This window comes from Eutrigla gurnardus (genome assembly GCF_963514095.1).
Source record: "Eutrigla gurnardus genome assembly, chromosome: 16".
In the NCBI taxonomy this organism is placed as follows: Eukaryota; Metazoa; Chordata; class Actinopteri; order Perciformes; family Triglidae; genus Eutrigla; species Eutrigla gurnardus.
In genome coordinates this window covers 10,259,865-10,276,051 of record NC_139927.1, presented here as the reverse complement: position 1 = coordinate 10,276,051, position 16,187 = coordinate 10,259,865, and the positions used below count along the sequence as shown (strand labels likewise).

Sequence of the window (16,187 nt, the reverse complement as noted above, 5' to 3'; positions counted from 1 at the left end):
TGGTTAGAAACCAGCCTGGATCAACATACGGTAGATTTAGATGTCCAATTCTTCAAATACATGAGACCATGGGATGTTATATATGGACACAGTGTGATAGCCTCATTTTTTGTGAGCAGCAGGTGAGGAATTGTATTTAATTTCCCCCCCTATTTCGTGTTTAAACACATTATATAACATCCTTGGAGTTAAGCCCAAGTAAGGTTTTGAAACGATGATTGATATGTGGCGATGGGATGGTTTCATTAGTGATTTCAACAGTGACCGAGAGGATGCCTGATGAAAATGGCCTGAAATCACATCTGAGGACATTTTCAATGACTTTGTGATGTCTCGTACAGTGTTTTTGTAATGACTCTCACTGCCAGAAGGGTATAGAAAGGTCCCCACATAGAGTTGAAAATGTATACATATTATTTCACCTAGAGAGCGAAGTAAACCAACCTGTGACCTACGGTATGATAAGAGGACACTCCTACTCTGAATAGTTTGTGAGAAGCTTTGCTTTAAGGCAGCTCAGCCTTAACAGTCTCTGTTATCATCCTTGTTCAAAGATGCTCTTGTTCTCCACAAATATATGCTTTATAATCAATAAACACAATAAATTCACCCCCAGCTTGGGCTATTGCTTTGCCATCTGTAACTTCATCATAGTTGAACATCAAGGCACAGGATAAACAGAGTTTTGTTCATAGTTTTCTATTTTCATGGTGTTGAGAAGCAGCTTACTTGACAAATGTGTTGTTCTTCATCTCTGCACCATCTGGTCTTCCACAGCACAAACTGCAGTTTTACTATCGAGTCCAGCTTGAACCAAAATGAGATTTCATTGAATTAAGTGGATAAAAAGTCTTGTACTTGTTCGCACTGCCTCTCAATTTCAAGAGAGGAGGAGTTTAGTTCCAAATTGATCCATCTACCATTTGGTTTAACTGCTACCCTGCTGTTATATAAGAGTAAAACTCGCCTTTTTATGGATTCAACTTTATGTGGTAGTTTCCCAAACGTTGTCAGAGAGGATGTAATGGTTATTGGTTTCACGATAAATCATCGTGAAATTCCAAATAGTATTATCTAAAGTATTACCTTTTAATATATCTGTCAGGGTTTCTGCCAGTGTATTGCAAGCCTGCCCTGGCCTAACGGAATATGTGGTTGATCGAGAGAGAAAGTGAGAGGGCTGTCTCAATTCACTCAATCACCACATATCTCTCTGCTCTTTATTTATGTGTTATATAGAGACATATTTGGCTACTATAATAATCAGTAATGCAGCATACATGCACATTCAGGATAATAAAAATGTGCTTATATGCTTATGATAATGTATGCATGTATAGATAGAGAGAGAGAGAGAGAGAGAGAGAGAGAGAGAGAGTAGTATACAGTAGATGGTCATTATAATAACACTGACGAGTTAGTTCAATTAACTAGCTAAATAGTTATTATACTCATATAATTATTATCATTACCGCCATCTCAATAGTAATAATATCAACAAAAGGAGCAAAAAAACAACACAAAATGTGTGTTGTGTGTACTTTTTAAACTTATTCAGTGAACTTTTGACTTCTAAGGTCGAAGTCCAAAACTTATTTCCATCAATTTTCGATTTAATGAAAATTGTGACTCTCCTATTCTGCACCTATGACATTTTATGTGACACAAATGAGACTGAGACGAATTCAAAAACATGTCGCCTAGATAAAGACACCCGAGGAAACAGAATGGGAAATGAAAACGGGGACAGACGGTCCAATTGGAGAAAATAAATTGAGACTGGGTTGGGGTGGTGGTGGGCGGAGGATGGGGTGGGCAGGCAGAAATGTCAGTAAATTGGACAAGAGAGTGTTTCTCAGCTTATTAGATATGCTGTTTCATCCCGATTTTCAGACATTGATGCCATGGTGGAAGTAAAAGTGGCATTATAAGAATACCAACACTTCTTTAATCCTGCTGGTTTGACATTCTGAAGCCACAACACAAATATGTCATTAAATGAGTTTCTATACACTAAATATGTCAACTGTAGATTCTACCGTGCTAATTTGGGGTTGCTCTAAATTCAGCTTGCAGCTTCCCCCCAACTCTTAAGTGGGCAAAGAAAATATTCTGCTCGGATCATCATTTATTCAACATACTGAGAGATGGGAAATCACCTCCCTGGAGCAACCCTGAATCTTAAAAACTGGTGAAGTTCACAAACTATTTTTAGCAGCAGCAGTATTCCAGCTTGTGTCTTGTCCACAGGCAACTGCTACTCCTCTTCTTTTTACTTGTGGTCAATAAAGTGTCAGCTGAAATATGATCTCCAGAGGTGGATCACGCCAATGCACAAAGTTATGTTTTAAAAATGTTATTCTCCAGTGACTTACTGGATGTGAATGCTGTACAAAGAGACGACAAAAAAGAAGAAAGAAGAACAAAAGTTGCACAAAATCTATACAAAAAAGAGATAAAATATGATTGTAAAGAAGCACAATACTGAAAGGTTACTGTATGTAGGTGAGTGAAGTTCCAGCATTCAATAATTTACTGTCACACAGATGGATTCACTGTTGTTTCATACATCACTTCATATTTAGATATACAGAGACACTCTTTTCTCACTATCCTGAATATTGCAGAGCACACTGAGTGCTGCCAGCTGTAATGAAAAGATGGCTTATACGCCCTCTTCCTGCAGTCTACCCTTATCTCTTTGATCCTTTAAGAATACATCTAAGCCTGCACAGTCCAATGCAGTCCAAAGTGTAGAAGCCTGCATCATCATATACCATCACAACAAGTCTGTCAACTCAGTACAGTGGACTGCATTTCTCCCTCGCTGTGAGTGAATATGAAACATTGACAATATTGTTCATAATTTATCATCATCAATGTGTTAAGTCCCCTGTGTCCATAGCAACAGCTATGAGACATCAAAGGAAAGACAGCGGGTGAAACGGCCCAGTCAGTGCTCCAATGTGGGATCTCGGCATAATGGCTTCTCTTCAGTTGAGCATTTAGCCCCTCTGATTGGCCACACTTGCCTCAAGGCTTCCGGTTAGCGAGATCATACCTGTCACTTTTAATGAGCGATCTCACTCCGCCATTTAGTCTGTGTATCATACAGCACAGAGGGTTAGAGGGTTCTCAGGCAGGCTCACAATCTAGAGAGGAGAATCTAAAATAAGACCAGCGTTTTTGTGTTTGTTTTGATATCTGTGGAGTTGGTGATTATTGCACATTTCTTTATCCACATTTTGATGAATCGAGCCACACTGAATGTTAGACCACAGTAAGCGCATTGCAGCAATTTTACATCACTCGAAGCTCGAGGCACAGTGTTGACTGCTTCAAGTCTGATCTGTGCAGAGTTACAAACTGTACGAACCAGAACAAGAACACAACATATTTGTGTTTTTTATTTAAAGCCCTGCACACCCTCGCTGGTGTTTGTCTGCAGCCTTCATGTCATGAAGCACCTTGTATATTTGGATCTTGACGAACACAAGCGACAGAGCGGCACCCCAAGTGGCAGACTTACTCCATCTGGCTTCTGATGTGAAGCAGTTAACAAAGTTAGCTTCCATTATTCCAGATACACTTTACAGCTAAGTGTTGAGATAATCTTAGTAGCTTATTGCATTGGTAGAGAGGGTAGCAAGGCTGTGGTAGCAACCTGTCAATCACAATTTAGCCACGCCCCAAAGCATTCCCTGATTTATTATCTATTTGACTCTAAATGGGACCATCATTTACTAAATGCTGTATTGAGTAAGACTTGAAGTGATTGAGAGCACTCATGTTTACATACTGAGATAATATCCTCATAGCCTGTTGAGAGATGTATTTGTCCATGATTGTCCTGACCAGCAATAAAGCTATCCTGTAAAGGTTTATTGGGGGTAACCATGGCAACGCTGAATCAAATGACTGTCCATAAATTTCACCCTGTGTTATTCAAGTGGCTCCATCCATTCAGCAGACTGATATAGTGTGGCAATATTGCTCAGGGACAGCGGATTAAGAGAGGACATTTGGCTAAATTACTGCCATCATCAAAAGAAATAATCAATAAAAACAATCAAATCTTTCTCAGAATAACAGAACAGTGTGATTTTTTAAAAATCTTTAGATACCTCTTTTCATAAAGTAAGAAAATAAATTGTATTGGAGAACATAGCTTGACAAATGTGAATATTTTGCAGCTTAATGTTGCATAGCACTATCTAAAATTGCTTTCTTCTGGGTCTTTTTGAAAATGAGTGCTGTAGTCAAATCCCAATTGATTGTTTTTAACTTGTGCACAGCTGACCGCGCTTAGCCTTCCCACAGTCCCACCTCAATGGATTCTCCGCTCTCATGTTGTGTCTGCAGAGTGTGGGTATTTAAACCAGTGCAAGCACTTTTGTCCGTCATAGTAGCGGTGAAGCCATTAGGCAACATAAACAGCTTACTCCATGTTGTGTACTCCTGTATGTGTTTAGTAGAGAATGAAGACAAGCATAGTGCTGAGAGACGCCTAATGAAGTCGTCGTGGCTGTGAGTGGAACCTTAAAGTTGCTGTTTTGTGCGTCTAGAAAATCGGGAAATGTGTACCTGCACCAACAGGTGACGCAGAAATGATTAAAATTTGTGTTTTTCTTACTCTAGGGAAATTAAATGTTGCAGTGATTGAAATCACAATCATGTTTGCAGTGGTGTGTGTGTGTGTGTATTATTTTAGTGTTTTATTCTCTGGTATGTGTACATTGCATCCTTTGCTCCATTTGCAGTGTGCGCTATCATCCGTGCAACATTAACACCATGCTGGGGCCTCTTTCTCATCCCTCTCGTTGCTGTTCAAACCCACTGGAGGAGATTTAGTTGTAAATGAGATGTGGCTGTGTAAGCCATCGTCTCAGCCAACATCCTTCACTTTGATGGTCTTTGCAGGTTGGATGTTGCCGGTGAAACGCAGCTCAGGAAAGCACCAGCAGTACTGGTCATGCCTGGTTGAAGCCTGGGAAGAGACACACCAGATCCTGCAGGGCCCCGGGGCAGCTCAGACTATATTAATGCAGTGTGCGCGCACACACACCTACACACACGTACACACACGTCCACAGTTCCTTGAAGGCAGATGTGCTCAGAGCAGGTGGGAACCCCAGGATTTGGTTATGGAACAATCCTGATGAATCGCTTGCCTGACAGCCCGCTGTGTTTTCCTGAAGGAGAGGCCAACACCAGCAGGGGTTGAATGAGGTTTAAATCACCTGTGCAACCCCCACTGCCCTCATTCAGCCTCTTTCCCAAAGTTTTAAAGTACAGAGGAGAAGGCTCAGAGGATATTTTACTGAAAGTGAATCAACATTTTAATTCATCATGCTTCTACCTTCTATGAATTTTTTTATTCTACGCTTAATTTTGCTGCTTTGTCAAAGTCCATGAACCCAGGAGGGCTGAGTAGTACATCACAGTACATTCCTAGCACTTCACTGCTATGTATGTAGCCCGTAGTGGAACTTGTTTATAGGAATCGCTTTGATGTTTTTTAGACATCTATCACATATCTTTATTAGCTGATTGATATTTCAGAATTTTCTATATCAGAAGCATATTCCAAAGGCTTTCCTTTTTTGGCATATGAATAATTCTGTCTGTCAATGTCAGCAACAAACCTGAAGGGAGTTCTGGATGCGTGTCCTTGCTAATTTGAGCTTTAATTCGACATTTAAGAGGGTTGTTCCTGCTTGTGTTCATTTTCGTCTTCACTGTTTACATTTCCAGAAATATTGAAGCTGAAATGTATAAAATATTTAGTTATTTTCATACATAAAAGCATTCTTGATTTTCCACAAATCCACTATACCGTACATATTAATCTATTCATGATGCAGACAAAGTAATTAACTATTAGATAATACAAGGATTCTCACAGGAACATATTTGATCAATTCGATTTACAATTCCCTCACAAAGCCTGGGTTGGTTTCGGCAGATACCGAGTTTATCTAATACAACAGATCTCAAATCTTCAAGTTGGATCCTATTGGTCGCTCAGAAATCTAGACCAAAAAAGAGGAGACCATGGAAAAACCTGTGTGATGTGTTCTGGCTGATTAAACCTGCCATCTGAAGTCGTTTTTTTACTGTTATACACACTTGATGAAGAAAGTAAATAAGTAGTAAAGAAAGAAAGTGCTAACTCTGCTAACGAACAGCCTTCAGGGTCCATGTCAGTTTTACATGACAGGCTATTCAAGAGAGACGTATTGCGTGCTTACTGGTGTGAAAAATGCAATCAAGGACCATACTGAGTGTCTGAGTATCCTGACAAAGCCAATTAGGAAAGACATCACTGAGGAGATTTGTAGTGAAATGGATTTAAAACAATTTTTCTCAGCTAAAGATTGAAATGGGACATCTGAAATCTCGTTAAACTGTAATTTCAGAGCTAATTAAAGTAAAAAAAAAAAAGGGTTTTATCTTTCAAAGCTGTTCTCACACTTCTCACAACCTGGGCTATCAAAGACATTTTCAAGACATTCATTACCACACAGTTTTGCTGCTATTCCCCCAATTTTACCTTGTAGCTAGGGTCTGTTAGAACCTGGATATGTTTATGGTGATAAATAAAAGTGTGTGTGTCTGTATATATATATATATATGTATATATATATATATATATATATATATATATATATACACGGCTGTTATGTATCTTTTTAAATTGAACATCTTTTAGTGTTGGACTGTAGGTCGGAGGAAACATCATTTGAAAATGTCACGGTGGACAACAATTTTCAGTATTTCTTTCAGTTTACAGACTTACCAATCCTTTAAATTAGATGATAATTTATGGATTAATCTATAATACACATATAACCTTTTAGTTGCAGCCCTATCATCTTCTCAACCCACCTTTTTTCTTCCCCCCAGATTTTCCGATGGCCCATTGCCAGCAGGCTGGATGGAAACGAGATGCTGGAGATCCAAGTATACAATTACAGCAAAGTCTTTTCCAACAGGTAAGGTTGAACTGCTTCTCCCGGCTTGTCCTTAAATCACTTTTACCACCATTTCAAAGTAAACAGTTGGTGACTTCAGTGCCCTTCCCATCTTCTTGTCACAACCTATGACCAATTTAGACAGACACATGGTGGATGTTTCAGGGATGAAGTAGACCAAGCTTGTATTCCCAGAGAGCTTGTTTTAAATTGACTCAACTGTGTGTGTAACGGACTGCAAACCACAGAGCTGGCCATGAATGAGTTTCACATCAGGAGGGAATGAAGCTGCATTAGCTCCTCAGTAATGGGCCCATTTGTCACTTGTTACACACTCTAAACAATCAGATCATGAAACACACACAGGGAGATTTAGTAGAAATGGGCTCACGTGTTAAATGTGTCTTATGCTGTAATTGCATTGTGTCTTTAATATAATACTGGCTTATTGAATGTTTGCAATTCAGGCAAATTCGGTTTGTATGCTTTTACTAAAAAATCCAAAGCTGAGTAGGATATGTTCCAATTATGAGACATTTACAGGTCTCAGTGTTTCCCACCGGATTTTGTGAGACCATAGTGGGTGGACCCTAGACCCTCTAGGGGGGGTCGAGGGTTATGCTACCCCAGAGGAAATTTTCAAAGTGAAATGCTTCAATCTGGTGCACTTTGAGAGCAAAATTAAGAGGCTAGATCTATGAAGAACTGTGTGCTCTTGTAAACAATTTTGTGCTGTGGTGGAATGTTACTATAAGTACATTTAGGCTACTCAGGTACTACACTAATTTTGAGATAATTGTACTACTTTAAAGTGATGAACACTTACTGTAAATGCATGAATAATTGTATTCCAATGGTGTACACTCACATGAATATATGATTTGAAATGGGCCACTCAGCATAAAATGAGTATACTTTTACTTTTGGTGCTTTAAATATGTTTTGAAAATTTAATCGTAAGCACATTGCTGCATAAATATGAACGGTTATGAAACATTGGTTCTTACATTTACCACCAAAATGCTCTTGAGTAGTTCACTGATACTCAAACCTACTTCGGATGATCTGCAGAGCCCTCCCAATTGCCCCACAGAAATCATCTGTGCATGTGCATGCAATGGTGGAAACTGACAAATTGCGTATTTCCCTTTACTCCGCCTCCTCATCTTCCTCCTTTTCTTCATTTTAGTTGCCATTGAAGTGTGTTCTGCTCTGGTGTATCCAGATCAGATGAGACGTAGGCTGGTTGTGCCAGGATGTCTGTCCGTCTCTTGTCTCTCGTTACAGCTGCTGCATTTAAGTAACTGGCTGACTGATTGATGTGTCCAGGCTGAGGACACATTATGTTGCCCACACAGTCATTAAAACTTAGCATGGTTGTCTGTGTATGTGCGGGTGGTTGTGAACTGTGTGTGTGTGTGTGTGTGTGTGTTTACCTAGTCCATGTGTGAATGTAGTTGTGTGTGGGTGTGTGTACTGTAGGTGGAGACACATTTCTCAATGTGTCTCACATTTCTCTCAGCGCTAAAAGCTGGTGTCAGGTGTGCAGACCGATGTTGTATCAGTTCTACGTCAAGGCAGCACTTAACTGTCACTATGTCACACATGATAAATCACTGCTTGATAACAATCTTCGCGTGCACTTACACAAGCAAAATATTCACCACACACAATGCAAAGACATTTACCGCACAAACATACACATGCACAACACAGGCTGGCGCTCGTTGAAGTGGTTAAATAATTCAAGATGAGTCATAGCTCGTGTTGTTCTTACACCTGCTCCATATGTCCACAAGCAGCATCATTACCACGGTAACCGATCTGCTTCATCACTGTCTGCACCAATACACTATAAGGCCAGTCTGTCACACTGTGTGACAATAAGAACAATCACATTACCACAACACATCGGGAAAGCGATGATGCAGGATGAACTCTGTGCTGTATTGGCATATTGACCATGTTTTATGATCTGTTTCCCCATGTGGTTAAAGGATATACTTTTATATTTTTGCAGTCTGTGGAGTACGTTGTGAGTGAGTTACTGAGTAATGAGGAGTTAGCATATTCAAGGTCTTCAACCTGATGCCAGGGTTTCCCAGGTCTGTGGAGGAATATCAAGTGGTCCTTGGAATCAGAATTGGATTTTTAATGTTATTTGTTTCAATCAAACGTGGTGCAGCAAGCTCAGTGCATGATTAGCAAAGCCCCTGTGTACCAATTTGCTATTTTCTTTGCAGTTGTCCCAGTGACAGATAAACAAGTGGCCTCCTTGTTTTCAATAATGTATGCATACCGGTAAATCAATTTTTCTGTATATACAATGGAGAAAAACTGTTTTTTTTCTGGGCATATCGCTACTGGCACCCAGTTTGTAATACTGCAAGTATAAATATTGCAATACTTCAGTGGGCCATTGGCTCGATCACCATTGTGTTATCTCCTTCGGTGCTTTAGTGACTTAAAGTCCCACTGAAATGGAAGTTAGAGCATCTTTATCTTCTGTTCTGTGATGTATTCCCCAGTGAGATGGAATATTTCAGAGCTTTAAGAGCTCTACACTGCTTTGGTCCTGTGCATTTGATAATGTGTGTGTGTGTGTGTGTGTGTGTGTGTGTGTGTGTGTGTGTGTGTGTGTGTGTGTGTGTGTGTGTGTGTGTGTGCTCTGTATTCACAAAAACACTACTTCTTCCTTTGTCGTGTTACGTGAGTTTACAATTTCAATATGTTAGATCTTTTGACATTTTCCCTAATTTATCTTTAAAATTGACTGTGAATTGTACAGCAACCAGTTTCCTCTGGAGGGAGATATGACTGTTCACAGTTCACATGGGTGCTCTTTGATCAACCATTAACCTTCCCCTGTCTTTTTCTTCTCCAGATTTCAGCAATAAATCAAAGCATGCAATTTATTCCCTTCTTGAGTTTCTGTTAATATATTTTTCATTCAGCAATAGCCGAAGGACATGGAAGAATTGTAACAGGCTTCAAAATGTATCCTTCAATGCTGTATATGCTGAGACTCAACAATGTATTGCTTAGTCTTGAAATGCAAGCTTACAGACATAAACCTGTTACTGAATTTGATCTTGCCTATCTTATTCCTGAAGCATTGGAATGGAACTTTGCTGTTTGACTGGGAAAGTATTTTTCATTTCAAAGCTGTGCTCTCCTCTCCTCGAGTTCACCTGAGCTCGATTTCGTCATAGTCACGCTTCGATTTGCAGAAGAAACCTGGGGAAACACAACGCAAAATAATACAAATTGAAAGGGAAGGGAGGGCTGAATTATAAAGCAGATGAAAGTAAATTGTTTGCAGAACCTCAATCAATAATGAATGCCACCTTTTGAAGTGCTAAAAAGTGAGCCAGAACATGATAGGCCCTGCTCAGTTCAATAATTCAGCGCTTGACAATGGCTGAAAGGAAATGACGGATCATTTGCTGGACATATTGATCACCATTGCCTAGGGAAGGAAAAAGAGGGATATACTGTGTTGGGTGAGTATCTTCAGTGATGCGTCTCAGAGGTGCAGAAGTTTCTACTCGGAAAAAGTTGCACAAAACATTAATATCCAAACAGGCTCTCTGTTTGATTTATGTCAAGCCTGTAAAGTCGAGCATGCACTGCAGTGTGATTCAATGGGGAGCCTGGCAGAACCTTCACAGAGAAAGCATCTGCCAGCGCCTTGAGGGAAGCATGTATTATTTTCTTTTTTTTGTAGCTGGGATTCAAAGTGAAGTCAAATTCTTGAATTCCAAATGTACCGCAATATTACGTTTTAAAGCTATTCTGACAAATGTGGCCTCGCTTTCAACTGCACAGAAAAATAATTTATTCATCAGAGCAATGTGGACTCTTGACGCAGGATTCTGATGAGGAGACCGGCACTCGACACTGTGATCACTGTGATCTGACTTTTTCCTGAGGAGAAATTAATCCCCAATAAGTTGTGGCAAGACATTTCCTTTCTGTACAGTTAATCCAGGGAGAGGGATTGAATAATAGCAGATGACCACTGATAATGATGTTCTGACAATTTGTTCTTGTGGTTATAAATCTAATCCGATAGTATTTGTTCATTTTACATACTGAGGTGCAGTTTGTGTGTCCTGTGCTCATTCACTGTTGTTTGACTGTCGATGTCTATCATCCTGTTGGGAGGCTCACATCATTATCAGCCATCCCTGTGGATGTTTGTTTGTGTGTGTGTGTGTGTGTGTGTGTGTGTACGTGGGCGCATGCCAAATGGTAAACTATTGATTGTATGCCCTTGTTTTATGATATCATCTGTCCCTGCAGACTCATTTCCAGCCTAGTGATTGTGTATCTTAGTAATGACTCACTTGATGCTACGTTTCATTCACAAGACAAAGGATTTTGTATCTGTTATCCTGGCTGTTACATATGTATTGTGTGTGTGTGTGTGTGTGTGTGTGTGTGTGTGTGTGTGTGTGTGTGTGTGTGTGTGAGCTAGTGGAGTTGACATATGGCTGTCCCTGCATGTTCTTTGTGTGTGGCAGATTGCTCTGCAAACGACACACTGTTTTGGGGGAAACTCTTTAAATTATTAACCAGCTCTAATTGGCTAGCTGAATGGGGACTGTGCTGGGTTTCTCCCCACTATTTTCTGTGATCCAGCATCCTTAAGGCTGCATAGGTCTAATGGTCTTAATGGTCTTATATGTAATAACAGCAATCAACCAAAGTCCTTATCTTAACCCAAACATTGATGTTTCGCAATTGCAGAATTTGTTATGTGGGAAGTAAAGGTGCACGATGTGAGATTGTTGGCATTTTGATTGCTTCTCAATGGCCCTTCTCAATGGAGTACCGAGCCGATGGCAAAAGTGCTGACAGAGCTAAATGTGCTACCTGAAGGGAACTGGAAGGTAGCTGTCAGTTGGGACGGGGTTATCAGCTGCTACAAACACATGACAGGAGTGTAGAGAAGCGACTGTGAGCTAGCCAGTGGGGAGGACTCGCATGCATAAACATGCTCTATAGCATGCATGGTTAGACTGTCCATTTACCTTTTTCAGAAATACATTTTGTTGTTTTCCTTTAATGTGACAGTAGAATGCAGGAATGCGGTGCACGTGATAGAGTTGGCTCTAAGGACTCTACACATGGAAAATAAAAGCAAAGGATAGCTGTTTCACTCGGTCTGCTGGGTGAATGAATGGTGTGCAAGTCTTCATCGATTTATTAACTTGTCCTTGGGGGCGTTGATAAGCCTGGTGGTGAAATGTGTTTAAAGCTTTGGAGAGTTAGATGTCCGAAACCATTGCACACCCGAGTCCCACAGTTGATGGTTTTGGAATAAAATATGTGTTCTAGCATTTGCTTTAAAGTGCTACCAGATAGGTGGCATCTACAAATCAAGATAATTAGATACAATAACAATTTAGTTAAGTGTTACACCAAATGTGGTGCTTATTGTATTATGAGGCAAACAACACTTCACAATCTGTTGTTCTGGGTGCAGCTGCCTTTGGTTTTATACAGGAAGGTTGCTGCAGTCTCAATCAGTGGTTCAGCACCCCCTCTCTCCGTTTACAGGTTGCTTCCCCGCCCCCATCAATAAAAACAGGCTAATTCTTAATTCTTTCCTCTGAATATTGATGTTGTTTATTATATCAATAAAAATGCATGTAATTAAATGCAAAGCTGCAGATTTTATTAAATAGAACAGTTGGAATACCATTATTTTAGCAGGTGTCCTCCCCTCCGCCCAAGATTTAATTTCCTGCATTCTGGTAGGTTTTATGCACCAAGTTAGTCCTTCATCCATGAATTCATTTTAATTAATTTATAAATCCCTGTTTTATTAGCCCAAATGTGTTTCTCCAAACTGTACTCTTGTTCAAAACTTTCTTCACATTCAAATTAAATGTATATTTTGAGGGAAAAGTTGTGAAATAATGAGTCAAGTCATAATATTTAAAGAAAACATTTTCCTGCCCCATAATAAGCAGTGTATTATGTTATGTGCTGATATGATAGTAGATCATATTCCCTTTTCTTCCCAAGGCCTATTTGAGCTGCTATTGACTTCCTTCAAATTGCTCCGAGGAGTGACATACAGTAATGCTCTCAGTGTCTGTCACAGCACATATCCATCACTCTCCACCACACAGCAGTCTCTTCATGACTCACTGACACACATTCACCTGCACACTGTACTATTAGTAGGAATTTATTAGTGTAACTGAACAGGTTGATAAACTAGCGGTGTAACGATGGCTAAAAAAGACTATAGATTTTAACAGAGGTAAACGGATGGGCAGCAGAGGAGAAACGAAGGACACCGTGTATTGATGTATTGTCTTGTATTGATCTCACTCATTTCTGTTTATGATGTGTGACTCTTTGTTGGTGTTTCCTTGCAGACTGGTGGGAACTTTCTGTATGGTACTTCAGAAGGTGGCTCTGGAGGGACATCTAGAGCTGACCGACACCCTTATCGACGATAACAACACGTCAATAAAGGTAAAGCTAAACTATGCTCTCGCATTGGAGTGTCAGCAATCTACAGGGGGTCCCCCGACGGATGTTTAACATTTCTGGAGAGCTTTTTGGGAGTTGAGCTGGCGGGCAAACAGAAATCAATTAAATGCTGGTTTACAACTGCCATGTAGAGAGTGCTTTACATGATTCTAGAAAAACCTTTACACACCTAAAATGATCAAATCAAACACAACAACCTAAGAATATACAAAACACAACACAACAAAGTAACTTCAGCTGTCTTCTGGCCTGTAAAGGCACCGGCATTTCAGACCGGCGCATCAACAAGGATCTGATGGAAATACAACAGTATCTTAGCAACAGCGTCAGCACAATAGGACATTGCCATTAACATGAATCCAGAGATCCTCTAATGATTGGAAATCATGTTTCGAACCGCTAAACTGGGAGCAGCTCAGTGGTGGAGAAGTGTGTGTGAGGATGACTTGATAGCACCCCTGGGTGCGGAATTGTGTTAGTGGGGCTGACAAAGCTGGTGTGATGTTTCTGAGATGATGTAAAACAGCATGGGAGTGCTTTATGGCTTACACACACGCACACACACACACACACACACACACACACACACACACACACACACACACACACACACACACACACACACACACTGACACTTGTGTGAGGGGTTTCATCTGAAATTACACAACAAAGAATACACACAAGTGAATTTCAATAATGTAAGCTGAGAGAAGACACATTTACCTACAATGCCATTGGTGTGGTTGCCATAGTGACAAATCTACTCCTCCTGGACTACGGTGATTGTCCTGCCAGCATGTAAGAAAGGCAGAGCGACTCGGAGAGGAAAAGGTAAAGATAGCTCCTCATCCATCTTTGTCAGGAGAATAAATTGGCCATGCCATAATAAAGATGCAGTCATTGTCAGGAGGATAATATCCAAACACCCCCCCAGAAAATGCCAAGACAAACTTCAGTGTGACAGATGTTTTTGGCCTGAATTAAACACTCGTTGTCAGTCTTAATTCCCTGAGAAAATAAGAGGTCCAAGTTTGTTGTCTATACTGAGAGTTGAACTAAATGCTAACATCAGAATGCTAATATGCTCACAATGAGAATGCCAGCATGTTGATGTTTAGTGGGTATAATGTTTACCATCTCTGCGTGTTAGCATGGTAACATCTGCTAAAAACAAAGTTCCATCAGGAAACAAGTGAATGAAGAAAAGATCATTGTTTATTATAACAGATGATATTTTATGACAAAGACATTGTTTAGTGCTTCTACCCTGAGCACCACCAGAGTCCAAATGTTGTTGGGATGTTTCAGTCTGCTGTCATTTTGTCTCCAGACCAGCGTTACCATAGAGCTCAGATACCAGTCCATGGATGGCACAGTGGGAGTGTGGAACGATGGGGAGTTCCTAGATGTTCCCGACGACCGTGATGGGATGTTCGCCTTTGAAACCGACAGCTTGCTGTCAGGACAAAGCCACGGATCGGGGACGTCTCCTGGACGATCCCTGCAGGGATCCATACCGACCTTCAGGAAGTGAGTCGAACACACAAACTGACTCCACGATAACTGGATTACCTTACCTCACAGTGAGTCGGGCTGCAGGTTTGCCTCTGCATATGCGATGACTCTCCACAACAGCGAACAAGATGTATGGTTTTAATTACGTACTGTAGTTTTTAAGAGGTCATTAACAGTAACAGTACCACTGGAGCACACATGGGTAACAAAATATGTTGACAGATGGATCCAGCATTCATATTGATGAGGCTTCATGTTATCCAGCTGATCTAAGATCTGTCACTTTTATGGGGGAACATGTAGGGGCCCTTTTGCTTAATTACAATGGGAATACCCACCTAAGAATGTAGTGGCCGGAAACTGATACCAAAAAATGTGGAATCAAAATGACACTGTATATTCCGTCAACATAGTTAGTATATTATGCAGATGTGGCTGGAGTCAAAAGTAAGCAGTGCAGTGCAGTTGGAATGGAGGCTGCAAGTTATGAATAAAACAGATTGTGTTTGATCTAGAAGATGTTTTAGATGCAATTTAATTACATTTGCAAAAATAAATAAATGAAATGCTACATTGTGGGTATTGTAGGCAGCAGATTTAAAGAGGGAACAAGATTGTGTGGAATGAAAGATCAATATACCTGTACCTGCATTGCAAAAAATAATAGTAATAATATAGGATTGCAACACCGAAATCGGTGTCGGGATGTAAAGAGAATTTCAACAAATCTAATGTTTTGTTTTAGATGGATTCTGCTGGCACTGTGCGTCACTTACAACTATTTCAACATTCAAATTGAAATGTAAAAGGAAACACAATGTGGCTTAAGTCAAATGGTCTCATTATATACTTTCTAATAAGTATAATTCATAATAATAGACAAGTAATCCCAAGCAGTGCAACCTTATTATAAAAAACTGTAAGGTGGTCTGCCCCGCAGCGCTGCACTGCACTGTTTGTCTTCCTCCTCTGCAGTTTGCTCGTCGTGTTTTTGCTGAATAGAATGTGAAATTATTCGTGGGTGGTATTGATTTCCACTGAGAGTATCTGCACAGCCAGACCTGTTGTGTATTTGACTGAATGCTGTCGGGTGCACGTTTTTTTTTTGCTTTCTGAACAGCAAAGTTGTACTGTCTAACAGCAAAAATTGTTCACGCTCCGCCAATGTTAAGCACCCCGAGGAAG

The 16,187-nt window shown here is 40.2% G+C and overlaps 1 protein-coding gene across 5 annotated transcripts in view; it reads left to right on the top strand.

The window, feature by feature from the left end:
• Positions 1–16,187, top strand: part of otofa (otoferlin a) — a 61,913-nt gene that overhangs the window by 10,985 nt on the left and 34,741 nt on the right. For all 5 annotated transcript variants that reach the window (XM_084029975.1, XM_084029979.1, XM_084029977.1 and 2 more), the window contains exons 3-5: positions 6,907–6,995; positions 13,370–13,469; positions 14,818–15,017. In XM_084029975.1, coding sequence (XP_083886101.1) covers positions 6,907–6,995; positions 13,370–13,469; positions 14,818–15,017 — 389 coding nt within the window. The remainder of the gene's footprint in view (positions 1–6,906; positions 6,996–13,369; positions 13,470–14,817; positions 15,018–16,187) is intronic.